The following is a 22,807-nucleotide window of genomic DNA, read 5'->3' as shown; positions in this document are numbered from 1 at the left end:
GCATCGAGGACGACACTCAGTCTAGGGGGGAGGAATCTAATGAGGTAGCTGCCTTTAGTTTCCTTTTTCAGCTTTGCTATTTTAAAGGTTTTGCTAGCTTTATGATAAAAATTTAATAGTATGAAGAGATTCAATGTTTTCCCCACATGGCTAGTTCTTGAATTTTTGTCTAGCATTGTCCATTTGAAGTGTTTGTTAAGCTTAGTTTTGGTCCTTTGAAGTAGGCTTGTTCGGGGAGTACAGCTGACCTTGAGTTTTGCCCACAATCGAGTTCCTGTTTTGTATGTTTGGTCCTTTCAGGCAGTTTCACTGTAAGCATTTAACTGGTTCTTTGGTACTTATCGGTTGCGGCTGTGTAGGCTGATCTAACAATGGCAAACCTGTTGCAATATATGCGATAAGACATTCAATATAAGCTCTCCCGGTCAGCTAACCCACAATAAGTCTACAATTTGGCTATTTAATCCGCTGCGTTAGCTAGCAGAATGAGTAGGGTTGTTGTCAGTAGCTGTAGAGTATTAAACTGTTATCTTAAGGAGACAGAACAGAGTCTTGGTCCTCTCCTTACAAAACCTAGCAAGCTTCTCCAGGTCTCAACAATAGGATAGAAAACATTTACTAGTAGTAGTTTATATGCAGTAGTTTTATAGTTAATAGTTTATACTAATACCAGTAGACATTATCTAACTGTTGCTAAAAGAGCATACAGATATTCCATTCACTCCATATTGTATTAGATGCGTTGTTCAGTTCCATAGCAGCTAATTCAGAAATGTGATTACAATACTTGTGTGTCCAGTTATGTCACTATCCAGCGATAGTGATGACAAAGAAAGCGAATCAGATTCTGATTCAGGTTATGAAGATGAGCACAGTAAGGAAGATGGACATGATCATCGAGCTAATGACATCACACACAATGAAGAAGAAATTTACTGTATGGAAAAAGATCATTACAAAATTTGTTTCAAAGGATGTTTTTTACCAAGATTTGCACAGTTCTACAAACAAAGCCGACTGGAAATATGATTCAGATGATGACATTGGATTGGATGTGTTATGCCTTAAAGAAGAGCAAGATCAAAAAGGGATTTAGATGAAAACTTTCCTTGGATCTGTTCTCTTACAGGAAAGTACAGAGTCGGAAGTTTGTTATATGGTGCATATGAGATGGATTTGGGGTGTGACTCAGGCAGAGATTTAAAATGGAGGCAATCAAATGACCGTCCGTTTGAGTTCTTGATTGACAGTGGCTATTCAAAACCTCTCAGATGCTACAAGGGACTGGCAAAGTACGTTCACTGTCAACAGGCTTCACTATATCAAGGTTATTTTCAATATATTTTATCATCATTGGTGGAAAGACGGTCATTTCTTGTACTGAGGTTAGTTATATCGGAGTTCATTGTGACAAGGTACCACTATACATTGATCAGGGTGTTGACTTTCCCGATCCAATCAATATTATGAAAACCAAAGCATTACACTGAATTTCCTAACCCTACATAACTAAGAGTACCACAAACACGCTGGGACCAACTTACAAGTATAAAGTTCATGATAAGAGGTTGTGTTAAGAAGTGTGGAAAAAGTGTCATAGTATGAGTAATGGCAGGTAAGACGGACAAAAACTGAGTGATGCACAACTTCACTGGCTTGGATCTTCTTTTTCTACTTTTTCGTTGTTTCGAATTTTAGGTTCTTTAATCTTAAAACATACTTTGCAACCGGTCAAAGAACACCAACAAGTGTGTGGTCAGGACGGTATACAAGGTCTGTTGGCAAAGAATTAGTTCACAAGGTTTGTCAAGACCATGGCAGACAGTATGCCAAACAAACAAAAGTACTCTCGTTATTGTGTTGGAAAAAAGATAAAATATACCAGATGTATCTGAAGGAGATGGAGAAGATATACCACGCAAAAAACAAGCCTTGGGTACAGGTAGTTTCGAAAACGAAGCACTCGAAAATGAAGACCGAAGCACAAAGCACCCAAATCTCGAAAACGAAGCACCCAAAACTCGAAAACGAAGCACCCTCGATCGAAAACGAAGACCCCTAAATCTCGAAAACGAAGCACCCTAGATCGAAAACGAAGCACCCAAATCTCGAAAACGAAGACCCCAAAACTCGAAAACGAAGCACCTGAATCAGGTGGATGCAGCGGATGCGTCCACACCTCCAAGGGTCCACAAAATCCATCCCAAGGTTTTATAAGAGCCTGCCAACTGTTTAACTGAATTTTTCTAGATAGGATATACTGTATTAATTTTATTATTGGTCTCACTATACTTGATACATCTTACCTTAATATGCATTTTTTCGGTACACATACATGTTTATGTAGACTTCAAAACTGTCCGTCAGCAGATTTTGGAGTATTCAAGTACGTGTGAGCAGTAACACAAAAGGTCTGAAACGAGGCTGAAAACGGAGTGTGAGGCTCGCGCGTATTACTCTTACGCCACGCTTTACCGACTTCTTTACTGATTTTGAGAAAAAAAACCGATTGTTTTGCAGTCTAACATATTGGATATGCAGGAGGTTACGCCCCCTCCCGATCGCAAAATTATCAAACTTCTAACATTTGTTCTCTTGTTTTTGCCGCTTCGATATCGTTAAGACTCATAATGACGATGGCTACCACGCTTTACCGACTTCTTTACTGATTTTGAGAAAAAAAACCGATTGTTTTGCAGTCTAACATATTGGATATGCAGGAGGTTACGCCCCCTCCCGATCGCAAAATTATCAAACTTCTAACATTTGTTCTCTTGTTTTCGCCGCTTCGATATCGTTAAGACTCATAATGACGATGGCTACCACGTTTTCCCGCCAAAATGACGCTGGTTCGCGCGCGAGCACCACTTAGTACTAAGAAAATCTCGTACTCGTCTTAAAATCTAAAGCTCTCTATCAACGACTCAAGCCTGCGAATTTAACTGGCTTTTACTGGCAATACAGTAACATTCTAGAAATAGTTTGGGCGTTATCGGTTTTCTGATCACGTCCAAAACATGGCCTCCCACCGGGCCTCCCACGCAGCGGCGGAAATGCATTTACAACTTGAGTAGATTTGAACTGCATTCGATTCGTTATCGTGCTTGATTCCTGCTGTATTAGCATTGGTCTTGTGTTTATAAAGGACAGACTGGTGTCGAATTTTTGGGTGCTTCGTTTTCGAGTTTTGGGTGCTTCGTTTTCGAGATTTAGGGGTCTTCGTTTTCGAGTTTGGGTGCTTCGTTTTTGATCTAGGGTGCTTCATTTTCGAGTTTTGGGTGCTTCGTTTTTGAGATTTGGGTGCTTCGTGCTTCGGCCTTCGTTTTCGAGTGCTTCGTTTTCGAAACTACCCTTAGGTACACTCAGTTCTGAAGTATGTGAAATTTAGATTTTACAGATGTTATCATACTAAAGAAATTGTCATCCTACTTGTATGACAGGATTTACAGGAATGGAAATAAATGAGAATAATGGCTCTTGGTGTCCACTCTACCAAGACGTACAGTCAACTCCCTGATAACCCAGAACTTCAAGGGAAATCAGAAAAATAGACTTATCAGGAGTTTGAGTGATTGGGAGATCGAAGCAAAAAACTAAAGATACGGAGATCAAATAGGGGAGGAATGCAAGTATGATACACACTTCGTGTGAAGAGTTCATCGAACTCGAACTGGAGGTTTCTGACCCCTAAAAGTGCGAAGAAGCGGTACTGTAACTTAATGAGAGATGCACGATGTCTGGCAAAGGAAGTAGAAAAGCTTAACAAGAAGATATGAGTCTTGCTTTCCACGGACTCATCACATCAAATGGAAATCATCACGAAAAAGATCTCATCAGAGTTACAGAATGAGCTGGATCAAATTTTTGAGGAAGCGAAGGGAAGTGGAGATTTGTTGAAACGAATATGGCAACAGGATCTGGACGAGAGAAAAGCATTTTGGAAAGACCAAAATCGCAATGGTAGGCATTAAAAATTTAATTTAGATTGTTCTTTTAAACAAATCAAAATAAGATTTTCTTGCATACTATTTGTGAATTCCTAAATGAACTGTTTGTTATTACCATTTTGGTCATGCAACGTTACGTTATGCCAAATTATTCCTGTCACCAGAAGCATATACATGTAATAAGCTTCTTAATCACGCATTTAGAAAATCTCGAATTATAGTATTGTTCATTTGTTTATGTAGTTTTTCAAGTCAAATACACCCCCTATGATTGTGTTTTTGGAGATGCCATGTTATGCCAATAAATGTAACTTTTGTTGATGTCACGCACTCAAACTAAAGAAAAAAACTACTTTCTTTTAAAAGAAACGTTAAGGCTTTATACCAAAGGAAGGAACAGCGACAGGGTTATTTCATTGTTTTCTTGTAGTCGAGCTTGTTTTGGTGTTTTTGTTTATGTACAGGGAAGGGTAGAACAAGGAACAGATGGTCTGCTATCACATACAGGATTGCACTTGCGATATCTACCAGAAGTCCAGCAGCTTATGAGGCATTAATAAGTTACCAAATTTTAAAGCTACCATCAGTAGCATCACTGAAGCATTTTACGTCAGCAAATAAACAGCCCACTGGTTTAAACCTTCCCCACCTTCATGATGCTAATCAGGCCTATGTTGCGTACAAGGAAGAACGGAAAGAACAAGGGTTTTTAGAGCCCGAGGAGTATGGTGGTCTAATATTTGATGAAGTGAAAGTGGTGATGAAAGTACACTGGAATAGTGCAGAAAATGGGTAAGAAATATGCAAGACCATATTGCAATTTGGCTTTACTGCAACTCACTTACATTATTTTTGCTGCCTGTATTGTTTCATTTACAGTGGCATCAGCTGGGTTGAGCCCAAGGGGCCACACAGGCTTTGGCCACTTAACCATGCAGGAACCTGTTGCCCCAAAATAAAATCTTACCCAGAGAAAAGTTTATTGATTCACTTGGTCATCAGGTTCTAGGACTACCACCCCCTGCCCATCAAGTCTACCAAAAAAACGTTCTGTTACTCCAGCCTAAATATGTTTCTATGTCCTTCACATATTTGCCTTCAACATAAATCTGAATTTTAGCAAGTTATTTCAAAATAACTTCCTGAACGCATTGTTATTTTTGTATATTTTGACCGTTGTCTGAGACATTCTGTTTTCATTCTCTTCTCTTATAAGGATCGGTCAATAAGGATCTTTATGTATGACAAACAGTAAAAAAACTTGCAAAAAATAGAACTTATACCACTAATGATATATTAACAGTAATAATGAAATAGTAATTATGATTAATAATAATAATTAGAATAATAATAAAACATCACATCCAGCTTTAGTTTGAATTCAAACTCTTATAATAATATGACCATTATTGTATGGCCCCTGCAGTATAATGTTGATGTACTTTAATTTTCATTTTCAATTATATAGGTTTACAGGGCTTTCCATGACAGCCAATGACATGGCAACCCTACAAGATGTTTATGAAGAACTGAAAGCCCCACAGACAGTAAAAGCATCTTACATCATGCAGTTCCTTTGGCGTGACTTGACAAGTGATTTTGATGTCATTGGCCCATACTTTAGCAGTAACAAGGGGATGTAGTGCAAGTTTGTCATTTCATGCCTTATGACAACAATTCAGGCATTCCATATTTTTGTTTTTAAATCCATGGCAGTGGTTTGTGATGGTGCCAGCACAAATTTAAAGGCAATCAAGTACCTCACCACAGGAAAAAGTGGGGCATACGGTATAAACAAGGATCTCCATGCAGAAGAGCCACATCATGTGAACACATGGATGCTAAATCCATGGACCAATGAAAAGCTATTTTTCATTCCCTGTCCATCATATCAGGCTACTATGTTAAATTGTATTTCAACTCAATTTTTTTGGCAACGCAACTTAAATTTGCATTGTGCTCTTGCATAATAATAATAATGTATTTTCAGGCTTGAGTGTTTGTAACTTTTCACATGGAGAGGAATAAACCTTCATCTCTTCAGCATAAGAAGAACCAAAAACTATTTTTATTTGAAATATTGAGCTTGACTGGTATTTTTAATAGAATCTAGAGGGATCCTTAAAGTTGACAAACCTGATGTCTAGGATGTTATTTTGTACATGCATACATTATACGTATGCTGATATAATGCCGTATGCTGATTCCCCTAATGTTTTGTGGAAGCTAGTTCAAAGGAAAAGACCTACAGCTTCTTGTTATTCCCAAATACATTTGATGACGTTATTCAGATCTCAATTAGTGTAATAACAAACCTATTTTCCTTTAAGTTGAAAAGTCTCATAGCAGCACTACACTCCTCTCATAGAGTAAATTAATGGTACCCAAAGAAAAGATTTTGACCTCTACGAAGTTAACTTTGGATGGCAAGTGTTGAAAGATTTGTGGCAGAGGGAAATGACAAGGGCTAAAAATGGTAAAATGAGACAGGTGCCACAGCTGTGTTATCGTCACATTTACAGAGACTGCTGGACAAGACTTAATGTGAAACCAGCAAAAATCATGCAGGTTGGTGTTCCTCTTTTTTAAGTCATGAAGTGGAGAAACTACAATAGCTTGGCCAACAGCTGTATACATTATGTAGTGTGCATGTAGTTGCAGTTTTTTACGTTTTAAGATGGAATCCATCAGAAAATTGAGTAATTTTAATTTTCAGTGGACAAAAATGTTGTACCAGAATAATTTTAATTCTTTTTTACATTTTTCAAAGGCTATAGATATAATTAGTTATCTGTAAATTATAACACTAAGGAATATTTCTCATGTGAGCCTGAGAAAACAAGTGTAAAATTTCACAAGAATTGTGAAAACACAGGTAAAATTCTGAAAATTTTTATGTGTAAGATGTCATTTTGTAAAAGTTGATTTTTATTTTCTCGGGCTCCCATAAGAAATTTTCTTTGGTGTTATTACCAATAACGAATTTCATCTTTAGCCCTTGAAAAATGTAAAAGAGAATGCAATATGCTTTAAATTATTCTGGTACAAGGCTTTTGTCCACTGAAAATTATAATTACTCTATTTCCTGATGAATTCCGTCGTAAGGTCTACATACATCAAAGTAAGATCCCTTTCTCAGCCAGTCTGTTAAAGTTAAAAATTATAGTTAATGAGCAAAATGAAAAAGTCATTTATTACAAGGCCCTGTCTATTTAGTGAATATTTATACATTTATTTTATTTTAATGTCATTTTGAAGCAAAATTAAGTCATTGCGGAGCTTTCTGAAAACATGGAGAATAATCCAGCGCATGCCAAAAAAGTTGGCAAAGTCACTGAATACCTGGATGCTTGCCGTCACTTGTTTGAGAGAGGCATACTGAGACACCAGAAGATTACTAACGAAGAGAGCAGTGTTTTGCAAAATATGTCAGTTGGATACGTCTTCTTTGTTGGCTGGGCTGACTATGCCATGGAAAAAGGTATGCACTACTACCTGTACTTGTTTGGTAGGTTTTTCAGAATATTTCAAATGCCTCGAGGACTTTAAAAATTTTTTCTCATTAAAAAAAAATTTTTTTACAATCCTTTTCACTAATCCTGGAAAGATATACACAGTCTGTTAAAGATGTTGTCTAATTATATTTAGTAACAAGGCTGTATATATGTTTTTTTTGTCAACATGTATTTTATATTAATTTACAAATAATTAGTGTGTTGCTTTCTCTTGATTATGTTTGCAGAACCTAACTTAACTTCATCAAGTCAAAAAGGGTTTCTTGCATGGCAGGTAAGTTGCTGCATGGCTGTACTTTTGGTTTCCAGTAGCCTGCGCAGCAGGTGTAGTAGAAACGGGTAGGGGATTGGGAGAAAGGGAAAAAGGAAGAGGGATTGGGCAGAGAGGGTAAGAGACCTGTTTCCTTTTTCATGCTTACCTCCCTCATCCCCCCTTCCTACTCTTTCTGTGCCTGCTACACAGGCTAGGTTTGTAACAAAATATTTTCATATAACATACGGACAGGTCTTTTTGTCTTGACTGTATGTTTATTGTCAGGTGAGAGAATGTCTCCCTCAAAAAACTGATCCCTTGGTTGTATTGTATATGTTGCAGTTATTTTTTAACTTGGTATGGTAATGTATGCTAATGAATTTTAAAGACTCACTCATTATGTGCGAGCAGGACATTTCATTTTTAATTTGCATCAATATGTTTTCTATTTTCAATTTGCAGCACAATTTTTAGTTTGCATGTACTATATTTAATTTGCAGGTAATATTTACCGGGGCCTGGCACCAGTCATAAAATGCAACACGTTTCTGTCTTTTTAAAAGTTACATTGTACGTTGTTGTTATTTCAACGTTTCACGTACCTGCCTTCAAAGCTCCATCGCTATGTTAATAAGGTGAGAAAACTTTATCATGCACAATGTAAATGTAATAACAAACAGGATCCAAAGATAATTAACTTCGATAAAATGGCTATACCCAAGAGAGCTTATTTGTTGTCTTTCTGTACTAGCAGGCAGTATCACAGGATAATGAAACTAAAATGTAAAGCACGTCGATATTTATCATTGTTCTCTTGCAATTGTGTGAGTCATATGACCAATTATGTGAATTTCAAACTAAGTAAAGATGTTGAGAAGAATCCAGGACCTACTCAATACAACACTGATCATCATGAAGTAATAATTAGACCTTTTATGTAAAATCACACCTCAACAATGCAGTTAATTCATGTGATGTTTACCTGTTTCGCTATATACCCGCAAAAACTTCAGATTTCTAAATATTGAACTTTAATGCATTTTCACTGGTATTGCCTATATAACTACATGAATGGAGGATGAACAAGGCAGTAATTCGGTTATGTTTTTCAAGGCCATTTTTATTAACAAAGTATTCTTGTACGTAGGACTCTAAATTCACTGTGTAGGGGGACAGATTCTTATCCTACAAACTGTCACCTTACAATTTAAACCGTTTAATGACATTGGTTAAATGTCCTTTAATTGATGTGATGTTTGCCTATTTTGTTATATACCCGCGAAAACTTCAGATTTCTAAACACTGAACTTCAATGCATTTTCACTGCTATTGCGTATACAACTACATGAATGGAGGATGAACAACGCAGTAATTCGGTCATGTTTTTCAAGGCCATTTTTATTAAAGTATTCTTGTACGTAGGACTCTAAATTCACAGTGAAAGGGGACAGATTCTTATCCTACAAACTGTCACCTTACAATTAGAACTGTTCAACAACACTAGTTAATTGCCTTTTTATTCAATGTTGTTAATGGGCTGCAGTTCCCGAGCTAATAATATGATCCTGCAGTTGATTACCCTGTTTCTAAGAGGTAAGGTTGAAAAGAAACCAATCAAAATCAAGGATTTTCAATCCTACATTCTACTATAAAAGTGTGTTCAGAAAACTTAACCGCCATTTTCCAACCAACATCTGTCGTGTTCAGTTGGCCACGCCTAACCAGAAAGGTACAACGTCAGATCCTTCCCAAAATTCGACAGAAACGCTCAAAAAGATCTCTTCAACTACTTCAGTGGATAAACAATCTTCTGCAACATCTATCAAACGGCCATTGACTACACAGAAATGGAAAGCACCAGGAGACACTTTCGAGCCGAAAGTCACGCTGGTCGAAGAAACCACCATCAGATATGTCCACGACCTATCCCATCCCAGAAGAAACAGGGGAAATACTCTGGATTACTGCACCTTTCTATTCCAAACAGCGACAAAGAACGTATGTTGCAACTTTCTTAGATTGTTTCTTATACCTACCAGTTTTGACGTTCTCAATGTGAGATCCCCAAATATCTATGGGAATCCTCCCAGATCCATCGTCAAGGAACGCTTCCATAAGCCTAAGTTTTTTGCTGGGACTTCCAACTATACGCTGGTCTTTGAAATCCAAAATATTGCCTTAAACTGTGACAACTTCCCATTCCTTAAAAGTACTAAGCACATCTAACACTTTGACATTTGCCGCGTGAGGTTCTGTAGGGGTTTGATGTTCAAATGAATAGTCACTTTGTTGTGGAGTACTAACGTTAGTCATGTATTGACGATAATTTTATCTCTCGCTTTAGTGTAGGTAAAGTGAGTGAGCTTAAAAGGAGCATGTCTTTCTTGACTTTCAAGAAGTAGAGGTCTTTTATGGGGGCTATAGAGCAGGGCCTCGAATTGGTAGTTATTTCCAATTAACTAATTGGTCCAAATGTTGGCTTTACCATGCACAAAGGTACAACGGTTTGGAAAATTACATATTTGGCTCCAATTTTAGCTTTTCTTTTTTACATAATTTAATTAAGACTTTTAAGAAGTCTACCTCGTTTTATCAGGGTCTATCAGTAATACGGGGTCCAATGTGGTCAGTCGCTCTTCGGTGAGAGCTATGAGGGCCCCAAGGGAGTGAAAAAAGACAAAACCACATGACATTGAATGTCTTTGACTCGTGCTTGTCTAAATTGAGTCAAGATCCCTGAAAAATTAACCCGGTTAAAGTCTATTAATCAGTTAACGTTCTGAAATTTTTTCTACCAGGTTTTTCAAAAAGTAACGCAGTTAACCTCGCACGAAAGAAAATACTTTTACTCCAACCTTCTAATGTGGAAAACGTGGCATGAATTTGTGAGTAAAAACCCTGAATTAAAGAGAAGAATGGTCTCATAATCAGTTTTTCAACCTTATGAAAGTTGTTCATCCAGGAAGTAAGAGACTTCCTTAGTTTTCAAACGGCGAGGCAAGACAAAAGTCAAACTTGTGATAACCTTGAAATGTTTTGAAACAACAAGAAAATTGCAAGGAAGAAAACTGGAAATGAGGCAACTGAAGTTGAAATCTGTTAACTTCTAGCCAAAAAAGCCTGGCACAAAAGAGCAAGTGTGTTAAGATTTGCCCCCCTAAAATACGACTTTAATGTACTTGCATCAAAGCTAGAACCCTCTGAATAAGTGCGTTCCAGTGAAGAGGGGTTAGGTAGCGAAATCTACCACTATGACGATAAAACGTTTTTCATTCTCTGCTGTTTTTTCAACTATTGGCCAAAAAAGGGGGGAAACAATTGTATCAATGGCAAATCACAAAACGAATTAAAGCCTATCTAAGGGAGATTTTATGTGAAGTCATCTTTTAAGCAGCATTTTAACATTACCTCCACAAAAGCACTTAAGTGACAGGTTCTAAGGTCTTTGTTTATGGCAAAGAATAATATGAAAACACCTTATTCTTTATGCTATTTCTTTATGATAGCTTCATTCTGTACAAAGCAATCCCAGAAATGCTGGGATCAACGCAGGGATGTCGAGAGGGGAGAGGTGGTGGTGGAGTACAAAGGCGAAAGAGTGGACATGGAGGAAGGCACTAGAAAAGACGAGAGATATGCCGAGGCACAGAGACGCTGCACTCTCATAGATATTGACAGCGCAAGGCAACAAGTGGCATACGTACATGGTGCATCTCAGTGTCAGCTTGGTTGCCATCTACGATACTAAGATGTTTGAGTTTCTGGCACAAAATAACGGTATTATTTAACCGCATTTTTATTTTCAGGATCAACCCCCTACAGAGGCAATTTAAAACAGGAGACACCATGGGCAGCCCGTATTAATCACTCTAAAACGCATCCAAACTTGAGGCCATATGTTGCTAATAAGAATACGCCACGTGCACAGGTCTTTTTCGTTGCACTCCACGATATTCCACAAACGGTAGAATTTTCTATTAGAGTGCACTGTTGACCTGTGGCCAAGGTTGGCCGGCCAGAAAGAAAAGGTATACCATCATATAAAAGTAACAACTCACGAAATGACGAATGGTTTCATTGTTAAATATATATATACAGCTTGAAGAGACATTATTATTTACATGCCATGAGAGCGGATGCTTATTAACAAGGGGTCCAGTATGTAATATGAAAGCGTTTATACAAGATTAAAGGAACATGCTTCATTAGAAAACCTACAACAAACAGAACTGTCTCTTCAAAGCTTACGAAAGTTGGAGTTATGCCAATGGGTAAACATGACGTATCATAAACCAGCCCAACGCTTGGAGTTGCATGTCAAACGGCATTCCGGAAGTGTTTCGGAATCTGTCATAGCAAAATACTACTTCAAAAAATGAACCTTGTGGGTCCTTCAATAGAGCTCGACAAATGAGGCAGAAAAACTTCCTGGGAGCTTTAGTTGGAGGCTAAACATAAGGTTACTGACTTAATTCTGTCACACAAAGAGAGTGAATTCCACCCATTGTTGCCGCGCGAGGACCCATAGAAGAAAATACCTTTACTCCAACCTTCTAATGCGGAAAATGTGGCATGAATTTGTGAGGAAAAACCCTGAATTAAAGACAAAAATGGTCACATAATCAGTTTTTCAACCTTTTGAAATTTGTTCATCCAGGGATTTAGAGACTTCCATAGTTTTGAAACGGCGAGGCAAGACAAATGTCAAACTTGTGATAACCTTGGAATGTTTTGAAAGAACTAGAAAATGCGAGGAAAAAAACTGAAGTTGAAATCTGTAAACTTCTAGCCAAAAAGCCTTGCAGAAAAGAGCAAGTGCAATAAGATTTGGCTCCCTAAAATACGACTTCAATGTACTTGCATCGAAGCTAGAACTCTCTGAATAAGTGCGTTCCAGTGAAGAGGGGTTAGGTGGGGAAATCCGCCACTATGATGATAAAAAGTATTTTCGTTCTTTCTTTTCTTCTTAAGTATTGGACAAAGACAGGAGTATCAGTTGTCTCAATGGTTCTAAGGTCTTTGTTTATGGCAAAAAATAATATGAAAACTGCTTATTCTTTATGCTATTTCTCTATGATAGCTTCATTCTGTACAAAGCAATCCCAGAAATGCTGGGATTAGTGCATTCGCCAGCAGGGATGTAGAGAGGGGAGAGGTGGTGGTGGAGTATGAAGGAGAAAGAGTGGACAAGGAGGAGGGCGCTAAAAGGGAGGAGAGAGATGCAGAGGCACAGACACCCTGCACTCTCATAGATATTGAGAGCGCAAGGCAACAAGTGGCATAAGCACATGGTACATCTCAATATCAGGTTGGTTGCCATCTACAATATTAACATGTTTCAGTTCCTACCACAAAATAATGGTATTATTTAACCGCATTTTTATTTTCAGGATCAACCCCTTACAGAGGCAATGTAGAACAGGAGACACCATGGGCAGCCCGTATTAATCACTCTAAAACGCATCCAAACTTGAGTCCATCTGTTGCTTATAAGAATATGCCACATACAAAGGTCTTATTGGTTGCACTCCAAAATATAACACAAACGGTGGAATTTTTTATTAGAGTGCAATGTTGACCCGTTGCCAAAGTTGGCTGGCCAGGAAGAAAACGCATACCATCATAAAAAAGTAAACACCCACGAAATGACCAATGTTTTCATTGTTAAATATATCTACAGTTTAGAGACCTATGCCTGATTTCAAGCAACTTGAATCTTGTTTCTTGTAAAATGAGGAGCTTTAGCCGAGCCTAGGTGCTCTTAGTGTGAGACAGTAAGGTATGTACCATTAGAAACTGTTACGGCTGCATTCCACATCAATATGTTTAGCGTTTAGTTCTTTGTATAGTTGCACATTCCTTACACATTCTTTTCAGTTATCGCTATTCATATTCTGTTAGACCTCTCTGCATAACTTTCTTTGTTCTTAGATCATTTTGTAAGTTTCATCGTTTATTCTAATTCATTTTGCTTTAGCGTTCACGGCAACATCATTGCAGTTTTTTCGTCCAGTCTTGTTCGCCATCGTACCTTTTTTCCGTTCAACTTTCTAGTCACACAACGTTTGTAAGTATTTTCGCTTAGTTTCTTTCCGTTTCCTGTATTTTCGTCGTTTCATAGCTGTAATTTCAATTCCTTAGTAATTTGTATTTTTTGTTTCGCCTTTAGCAACCGTAATCGTAATTCGTTATAATTGTAATAAAGACGAGTTGGAACTGTGGACCATCCTTGGATAATTCGCTATAATATTTCGTTGAAACGTTATGGATCCAATTGAGGAACAAGTTGGAACAGAAAGCGACAGCTTGGATTTCGCAAATGCTGCTTTAGCAACCGGTGTAACAAGGCGAAGGCAGCGCACAGAAAAGGGAAAAGCATTTATCGTTCATGTTCGATGGACGGATTGCCAGACTTTATTTAGAAGAATCCAACGTCAAATGAAGGAAATCGATAGTTTGGCGACTGATGAGGAGAATGTGGACGTCGTCGAGAGGAATTTAACTTCATTTCGTTTTTCCGTGGAGGAGCTCAAGTCAGGTTTCGCTGCTCTTTTAACTGATCTTGAGTCCGAGGAGGATTTGGACGTCGCGAACGAATGGTATATTAATCAGAGTGAAAAGATTAACGACTTTTTGGACAAAACTGTACTCTGGATTTCAACGGCGAAAGAGACAATCGAACATACCTTGGAAACAAGATCTCAAGTTGGCTCGATATATTCCACATTGCATCGTTCAAAGGCATCATCTAGACATTCTAGCCGTTCGATTACCTCAAGCAGAGCGAAAGAGAAAGCCAAAGCCGCCGAGTTAATGGCCAGAGTTGCAATGTTGGATAAAAGGAAAGAGTTGGAGTTGAGAGTCGAGAAGTTACGCCATGAAGAGCAGTTGGCAGTTGCTCGCGTGCGAGAGGGTGTGTTCGCTGAAATTGAAAGGGGTGTCGGCGATGCGGATTCGACTGGTCGTCAAGAATTGTCTCCGAAAGATTCTTCTGTACAGGCATCTACTTCATCTGGGCCATTTCTTCCGACTACCTCAAGCGCTTACACGTCTCCAACCGTTACGTCTAACACTATGACCAAAGTGAGCTTTACCGCTGATTTATATGACGCTCCTATGATACAAACTCCTCCTAAGCCAATGCAGCATCCAAGTCTGAATCCTTTTGCACCTGAGTTTCACATCGAGGAAATGAAGCAAGATAAAGAGCCATTAGGACAACCGAAACAAGAACCTTTCGCGAGTGAACCTCGATACATGGCCTACACACATCAAAGCACTAAGCAGTTCTGTGAAGTCCTTCAACAACAGAACAGATTAACAGAATTACTAGCGGAGCAACAACAACAGAGTTTACTGCCTTCTCTTACACTGACCAAGTTTAGTGGCGATCCTTTGGAGTACTTTACCTTTATAAGAAGTTTTGAATCGCAAGTAGAGGCTAAGGTCAGCGCGAATGATGTGCGTCTGCAATACTTAGAGCAGTATTTACACAGAGAACCCAAGGACCTAATCAAAGGATGTCTTCACCTTGATAGACACAGTGGGTACCTAGAGGCCAAAAGGCTCCTTACTGAAAAGTATGGGGACCCATACAAGATATCCAACGCCTATCTCAAGAAAATTAATGAGTGGCCCTGCATCCGGCCAGGGGACGAGTTGGCATTAGACAGATTCTCCATCTTCCTAAGTCAGTGCCGGAGCGCGATGTCAACTCTAACCTACCTGTCTATCCTAAACCATCCTCACAATTTGCAAAGCATGGTAACCAAGCTTCCATTTACGCTTCAAGACCGATGGCGCCGAGAAGCAAATAAAAGGAGAGTGGCGGGTGGAGTGATCCCCTCCTTTGCCGACTTCGTGAACTTCGTTAATGCAGAAGCGGGAATTGCGACCGACCCAGTCTTCTCTCGTGAAGTGCTCCGTCGTTTGGATGGTACCTCAGATCGACCTGATCGTTCCAGCAAAGGCAGAGGTAAAAGCTTTGGCAAGTCTAAAACGCCTGGGAACCATAATGTTACTTCACATCACGACTCCAGTCACGCGACAGATGTGACCGCTGACCAACAGTCAGGCTCACGCACTCCCATTAACCTCTGTAAGTTGTGCAACAAGAACCATGATTTGGACGACTGTCAAGACTACTTGAACAAATCCTTGTCACAAAGGAAGGACTTCCTAAAGAAGAAATCACTCTGCTTTGCCTGCTACAGTCCTGGAGATAGATCCAACGGTTGTGCCCAGCGAAGGACCTGTAAGAGCTGCTCACGTCGACATCCAACGGGTCTACATGATGATAGCCTCGCCCTTAATCAGGAGGCCTCCAAACAGGTTCGCTCTACTCCTCCGCAACCAAAGGAGAACGTTTTAAATGCTCACACCGAGGTGGAAGAAGCCCTCTGCAATGCTGTAGGCACCGAAGAATCAGTAACCGCCGTTCCTGTCGTTCCTGTTAGGCTGAAATCTGCTGAAAGTGAAGTCCTCACTTACGCTATGCTTGACACCTGCAGTATCGGTTCGTTCGTTATCGACGATATCGCGACCACCTTGGGGGTGAAGGGCGTGAATACACAGCTCATGGTGAAGACTGTCAATGGTACAAAGTTGCACGACTCTAAGGTCTTGAATGGATTAATCGTCATGGACTTAAAGGGAAAGAATCCCATACAGCTACCGAAGATGTTCACTAAAGAAGACCTCTGCACACCCCCAAATGTGCCTACGCCTGAACTTGCCCATCGTTAGAAACATCTCAGAAACATAGCCAGCGAGCTGCCTACACAGTTACCGAATGTCAAGATTAGTCTTCTGATTGGCTCAAACTGCCCGAAAGCTCTCGAACCTATAGACGTATTAGCTAGTGAAGATGGTGGTCCCTTCGCAATCAGGACGTTTGCAGGGTGGGCAATAGTGGGGCCTCTGTACATGTGCAAAACGGAGCATTCAAATGTCAATTGCCATAGAGTTGCTGCTACGGAAGTTGGTTCAGGCAGACACCTCGACCACCACTTCATGGTAGAGAGCAGAGTTAAGGAGATCGTCACTCCACAAGCACTCAACAAGATGCTCGAACTGGACTTCAGTGAACGAACGGAAGATACGGAGAAAGAATATTCAGGAGAAGACATGAAGTTTCTGAAGATAGTCAGTCAGGGAATTCATCACGAGGAAGATCATCATTATAAAATTCCCCTTCCCTTCCGCGTTGACAGCCAATGGTTTCCTAATAACAGAGAACAAGTTCTTCAAAGAGCACTATTGTTAAGAAAGAAGCTTATCATGAATGAGAAGTTTTACAAGGACTATGTTAACTTTATGAGCAGCATCATTGCCAAGGGATTTGCTCGGAAGGTACCGTCTCATCTTATTCCTGCAAAGACGGGCCAAGTCTGGTACATACCCCATCATGGCGTTTACCATGCCAAGAAGCCGAACAAGATAAGGGTGGTGTTCGACTGTAGCGCTAAATTTGGAGGAACATCGCTCAACGACAAGTTGTTACAAGGGCCTGACCTGACAAATCGACTTGTTGGTGTCCTTACAAGATTTCGCGAAGAGCCTATTGCGTTTATGGGGGACATTGATGCAATGTTCCATCAAGTCCGCGTGCCAGAAGGCCAGCGAGACTTCCTTCGCTTCCTTTGGTGGCCTAACACAAGACCTTGAAGAATATCAAATGAACGTCCACTTGTTCGGCGCAGTGTCGTCACCAAGTTGCTCAAATTTCACGCTGAGAAAAGCCGCAGATGACGCGGAAAAGATTGTTGGAACAGAGGCCGCAGATGTTCTGCGAAAGAACTTTTACGTTGACGACTGTCTGCACTCTGAAGGAAAAGAAGATACCGCTATCAGGATACGTGATGTTCACCAGGCTTGTGCCCATGGAGGGTTTAATTTGGCCAAGATCGTCAGCAACAGCAAAAACGTTCTCGAAAGTATCCCGGAAGAAGTGCGCGCCCCAGAAGTTAGATCGTTAGAATTAGGAAGTGATTACTATCCAGTGGAGAGAGCTCTTGGTGTCCAGTGGGCGATCGAATCGGACATGTTCGGTTTCATGTTTGTCATCAAAGACCAGCTACTAACAAGGAGGGGAATACTATCAACCATATCTTCCGTCTACGACCCTCTGGGTATAGCTGCGCCCTTCCTGTTAGTCGGGAAGAAGATATTGCAGGATCTGTGCCAAACAAAGCTAGGATGGGACGACGAGATTTGCGAAGAGTTCTGCGTATGTTGGGAAAGGTGAAGAGGCCAGTTGCCTGCACTTGAGCGTTTCTCTATGGAACGATGTCTGAAGCCCAATAACTTTGGGGTCGTCGTGTCGAGACAGATCCACAGTTTCTCTGACGCAAGTTCGACTGGTTATGATCAAGTATCTTATCTTAGAATGGAAAACGAGAGAGGTGACGTCCATTGCGCATTCCTTATAGGGAAGGCTCGAGTTGCTCCCGTGAAGACCATGACTATCCCTTGTTTAGAGTTAACCGCAGCCACTGTATCAGTTCGTGTGGTAGAGATGATCGCCAGAGAGCTAGACGAACCTGTTAGTAGCAAGCACTTCTGGACAGACAGCACAACCATGTTAAAGTACATAAGTAACGAAAAGAAGCGTTTTCAGGTCTTTGTCGCCAACCGTCTTCAGACGATACGAGACGCGACAAACCCCTACCAGTGGAGGTAAGTTACGTCCAAAAGGAATCCTGCAGACGACGCTTCCCGTGGTCTTGACGGTCAAGAATTATCCCCGCAGTGTCGTTGGATTACAGGTCCAAACTTCTTACGGCTACCTGAGAGTGAGTGGCCTCAACTCCCTGATGACCTAGATGATATCCCTGTAGAAGACCCTGAAGTTAAAAGGATCTTGGTACACAGCACGGACGTCGATGAGAGCGAAGATTTTCTGATGAGACTTAACCGATTTTCCAAATGGCACCGACTGAAGAAATCCGTCTCAAGCCCAAGCTAGGTATTACTGACGATGGTACAAGGAGAGGTGGAAATGCCACAAAGGTTGAAGCCGAGCCTCTGAGGGTAGAAGAGTTAGACAGAGCTGAGAAGACCATTCTTAGACTTATACAGAGTAGAGCGTTTCCCAAGGAAATGGGAGCCTTACAGAAGATTCAAAGAGCATATTCCAAGGACGATCGCCAATTCGCGAAAGCGAAGAAGTCTGAAATTAGGAAGTCAAGTACCCTGTTCCGCCTTGATCCCTTTCTAGACAAGGATGGACTCATCCACATTGGTGGTAGACTGGGTAATTCACAGGAGTTCGAGGAAAGCTTTAAGCATCCGGTTATCCTCCCTAAGAAGAGTTTCATCGTCGAGGTTATCATTCGTGACGCTCATGCTGGCAGAGGCATAACGTTGAACGAGCTTAGAAGCCGATATTGGATAGTTAGCGCGAATTCTGCTGTGAGACATCTCATTTCCAAGTGTGTTGTGTGTCGTCGTCTTCGAGGAACAACCGGTGAACAGAAGATGGCTGATCTGCTGGAGGAGAGGATAACATCTGCCCCTCCCTTCACTTATTGTGGTGTCGATCTGTTTGGTCCCTTTCAAATAAAGTAAGGCAGGAAAGAAGTCAAACGTTATGGGGTGCTATTTACTTGCTTAGCCAGTAGAGGAGTACACATCGAAACAGCAGACTCGCTAGAAACAGATTCCTTTATGAACGCACTACGAAGATTCATAGCAAGGAGAGGACCGGTATGCGAGATCAGATCAGACCAGGGAACCAACACTGTGGGAGCTCAGACAGAGCTTAAGAAAGCCCTAGAGGAGATGGAGCATGATGACATCCAAAGACGCCTCAGCAAAGACTTCAATTCTGATTGGGTTATCAAATGGAAAAGGAATCCCCCAGCTGTGTCTCATATGGGTGGCGTCTGGGAACGTCAGATACGATCTGTTTGATCCATCTTATCTGCGCTGATGCGAGAATATGGTCACGTCCTTGATGATGAGTCTCTTAGAACCTTGATGGCTGAGGTAGAATGCATCATCAACAGCCGTCCACTTACCGTCTCGTCAAGTGATCCCGGAGATTTGGATCCTTTAACGCCGAGTCACCTATTGACGATGAAATCAAAGATCGTAATGCCGCCCCCGGGTAACTTCCAGAAGGCCGACGTTTATCTCCTTCGAAGATGGAAACGGGTTCAATATTTGTCCAACGTCTTTTGGTCAAGATGGAGAAAGGAGTACGTCCAGACCTTACAAGAGAGAGTAAAATGGAACAACCCGAAGAGAAACTTTCAAAGAGGGGACCTTGTATTGATCGCCGATGATAGAGCGCCAAGAAATCAATGGAATATGGCTCGAGTTGTCGACTCACGCCCAGATTCAAAGGGACAGGTCTGATCGGTGAAGGTTGCAACGGCAACGACAACGTTGGAGAGGCCAATTCAGAAGCTCGTGCTAATACTTGAGAATAAAGAAAACTGAGGACCAGGGGTATATCCCAGCCAGAGGAGCCATGGAGATTTAGAGATATTCAATGAACTTTAATGCTTAATTAAGAATTAAGGACATAAGAGTTTTTCCTAACTCTTAGGGGAGCCAGATGTTACGGCCGCATTCCACGTCAATATGTTTAGCGTTTAGTTCTTTGTATAGTTGCACATTCCTTTCACATTCTTTTCAGTTATCGCTATTCATATTCTGTTAGACCTCTCTGCATAACTTTCTTTGTTCTTAGATCATTTTGTAAGTTTCATCGTTTATTTTAATTCATTTCGCTTTAGCGTTCACGGCAACATCATTGCAGTTTTTTCGTCCAGTCTTGTTCGCCATCGTACCTTTTTTCCGTTCAACTTTCTAGTCACACAACGTTTGTAAGTATTTTTGCTTAGTTTCTTTCCGTTTCCTGTATTTTCGTCATTTCATAGCTGTAATTTGTATTCCTTAGTAATTTGTATTTTTTGTTTCGCCTTTAGCAACCGTAATCGTAATTCGTTATAGATGTAATAAAGACGAGTTGGAACCGTGGACCATCCTTGGATTATTCGCTATAATAGAAACCATTTAGTGAGATTGTGATATGAAGAATTATGCATAACGTAGATGTTAATCAAGTGTTAAAGTAATAGACAAATCAGTTATTATTTAAATGGTATGAGAGTGGATGCTCATTAACAAGGGGTCCAGTATGTAATATGAAAGCGTTTATACAAGATTAAAGGAACATGCTTCATCAGAAAACCTACAACGAACAGAACTGTCCGTTCAGAGCTTACCAAAGTGGAAGTTATGCCCATGGGTAAATGTGACGTATCATAAACCAGCCCGATGCTAGGAGTTGCATGCCAAAGGGCATTCCAGAAGTGTTACAGAATCTCTCATAGCAAAATGCTACTTAAAAAGAGAACGTTTGAACATTCGTGACTCTTACATGAAGTCATATTTATCAAGCCTCGTTTTGAGTAGTAGCTTTACACACTTTGTTGTTCGGAAAAGAGAAAACTGATCAAGTTGGTAGAGAAAACTTTGTTGTTCAGTTTCGTTATTACCTTGAGGACTAAGGATTGTGGACATTAAACTTAGTAAGATTTTTGGAACTATTTGGTGTGTACTCATGTTTTGTACATTAAAAGTGGCGACCCTGCCAGGACTTGAAGACTTGCGTGAAACTATCTTGTATGAGGAACACTGACATTGACTATGAGATTACTTCATTAACATGGTGGATCTTGCAGAAGGAAATAACAAGAAGGAATTGAATAAGGCAACCTACTACCTAGCAGAAATTGAGGAAAAACTTAACTATGGAGTGACAGAGGATTTATCCTTGGCTTACAAGAGAATATGTGACATAAACAAAGCACTCGAGGATTCTGCGAACGGTGTTAAAAGATTCCATGTTGGATGCTGATACTAGTTTTGATGATGTAAGAAAGTGGTCAGACACCCATAAACAAGATTTTATTCCTGTGCGAAACCTACAAGATAAACTGAAGGAGGCGTTAAGCGATTTAGAGAAACAGGAATTACATAAGAAAGACGAAGATTAGTTCAACAAAAAGTTTGAGCTAGAACTTGCCTTAGATGCGAAAACGGCTCTACAGGAAATAAGTAAACCACAGGCAGTTAAATTGCAGAAGTATTCTATTACACCATTTAAAGGGGATTACAAAGACTGGCTCAGATTCTGGAATCAGTTCGTGGTAGAAGTTGACAACTTTAAAATTTCTGAGATAAGCAAATTTAATTAATTGCTTGAGCTGGTGGAAGGGGAACCGAAGAGTCACATTCTTGGCTTACCGCACACTGTTGAAGGCTATGAAGAAGCAAAAAAGATCCTAGAACTTACTTATGGTAAAGACGTTAAGGTTCTCAAGGCATTAATCGAGGATTTGGAAACGCTTCCAAACGTTACAAGCCTCAATAAAGTAAAAGAGATCCATGAGTTTTACAAACAGCTGTCTAGAACTGTGACAGCCTTAGACAATGAAGAAATTGCAAAGTGCACAAAGCTATGTTTAGAGCATTAGGGACAAGTTCGGACCAGTGAGGGAAGCTTTAGTACAAAAGGATGATGAACGGGAAGAGTGGGGATTGGAGGAGCTCGTAGAAAGCATACGCAAGTACACTGACAGAAATCCTTTACCTGAAACGTCATCACAGAACCAAGATGCCAAGAAACCTGTGGGATCGAATAAGGGAAATCAGTGGAGAAGAGGTGAAAAAATTGTTATGTCTGGTCCAAATCAAGGACTGCCTTGGCTCCCTCCACCTTGCGCGCCCTGTGCATACTGTAACTCTCACCAACACAGAAGTTCAGAATGTACCAAGATACTGGATGTTGCCAGCAGAAGGGAGTTTCTAAAGAAGAACACACTTTGTTTTAATTGTGCAAAATTTGGACATGTTCTTTCCCAGTGCAAATCCCATGGATGTGGAAGGTGTAATGCCAGACACCACACATCTATTTACGAAAGAACCTTTACAACACTTCCATCCAAGTCAAAGCCTCCCTCAGACAGGTTCTATGGGGCAAACGATCATCAAAAGACCCTGCACTCTTCAGTGCTGGCCAAAGTAAATGGTGTGCAGACACGGATCATGCTTGATAGTGGAGCAGGTAGCTCATACAT

At 40.4% G+C, this 22,807-nt stretch overlaps 3 protein-coding genes and 1 pseudogene across 3 annotated transcripts; all 4 read left to right on the top strand.

The window, feature by feature from the left end:
- The first annotated feature begins 15,357 nt into the window (after positions 1-15,357).
- LOC140931816 (uncharacterized) lies at positions 15,358-17,381 on the top strand (annotated as a pseudogene).
- A 10-nt stretch (positions 17,382-17,391) lies between these two features.
- Positions 17,392-18,396, top strand: LOC140931814 (uncharacterized). The gene is made up of 2 exons (XM_073381544.1): positions 17,392-17,957; positions 18,102-18,396. Exons 1-2 carry the CDS (start codon positions 17,392-17,394, stop codon positions 18,394-18,396), a joined length of 861 nt encoding a protein of 286 aa, XP_073237645.1.
- Positions 18,397-18,641: 245 nt separating this feature from the next.
- LOC140931813 (uncharacterized) lies at positions 18,642-19,628 on the top strand. Its single transcript, XM_073381543.1, has 2 exons — positions 18,642-19,248; positions 19,330-19,628. The coding sequence occupies exons 1-2, from the start codon at positions 18,642-18,644 to the stop codon at positions 19,626-19,628; spliced, it is 906 nt and encodes a 301-aa protein (XP_073237644.1).
- An 18-nt stretch (positions 19,629-19,646) lies between these two features.
- Positions 19,647-20,075, top strand: LOC140931812 (uncharacterized). Its single transcript, XM_073381542.1, has one exon. It carries the CDS (start codon positions 19,647-19,649, stop codon positions 20,073-20,075), a length of 429 nt encoding a protein of 142 aa, XP_073237643.1.
- Positions 20,076-22,807: the final 2,732 nt, after the last annotated feature.

The sequence above is a fragment of the Porites lutea genome, chromosome 3 (genome assembly GCF_958299795.1).
Source record: "Porites lutea chromosome 3, jaPorLute2.1, whole genome shotgun sequence".
NCBI classification, from domain to species: domain Eukaryota; kingdom Metazoa; phylum Cnidaria; class Anthozoa; order Scleractinia; family Poritidae; genus Porites; species Porites lutea.
Note: the sequence above shows the minus strand (reverse complement) of the source record. Positions and strands in the feature narration are given on the sequence as shown.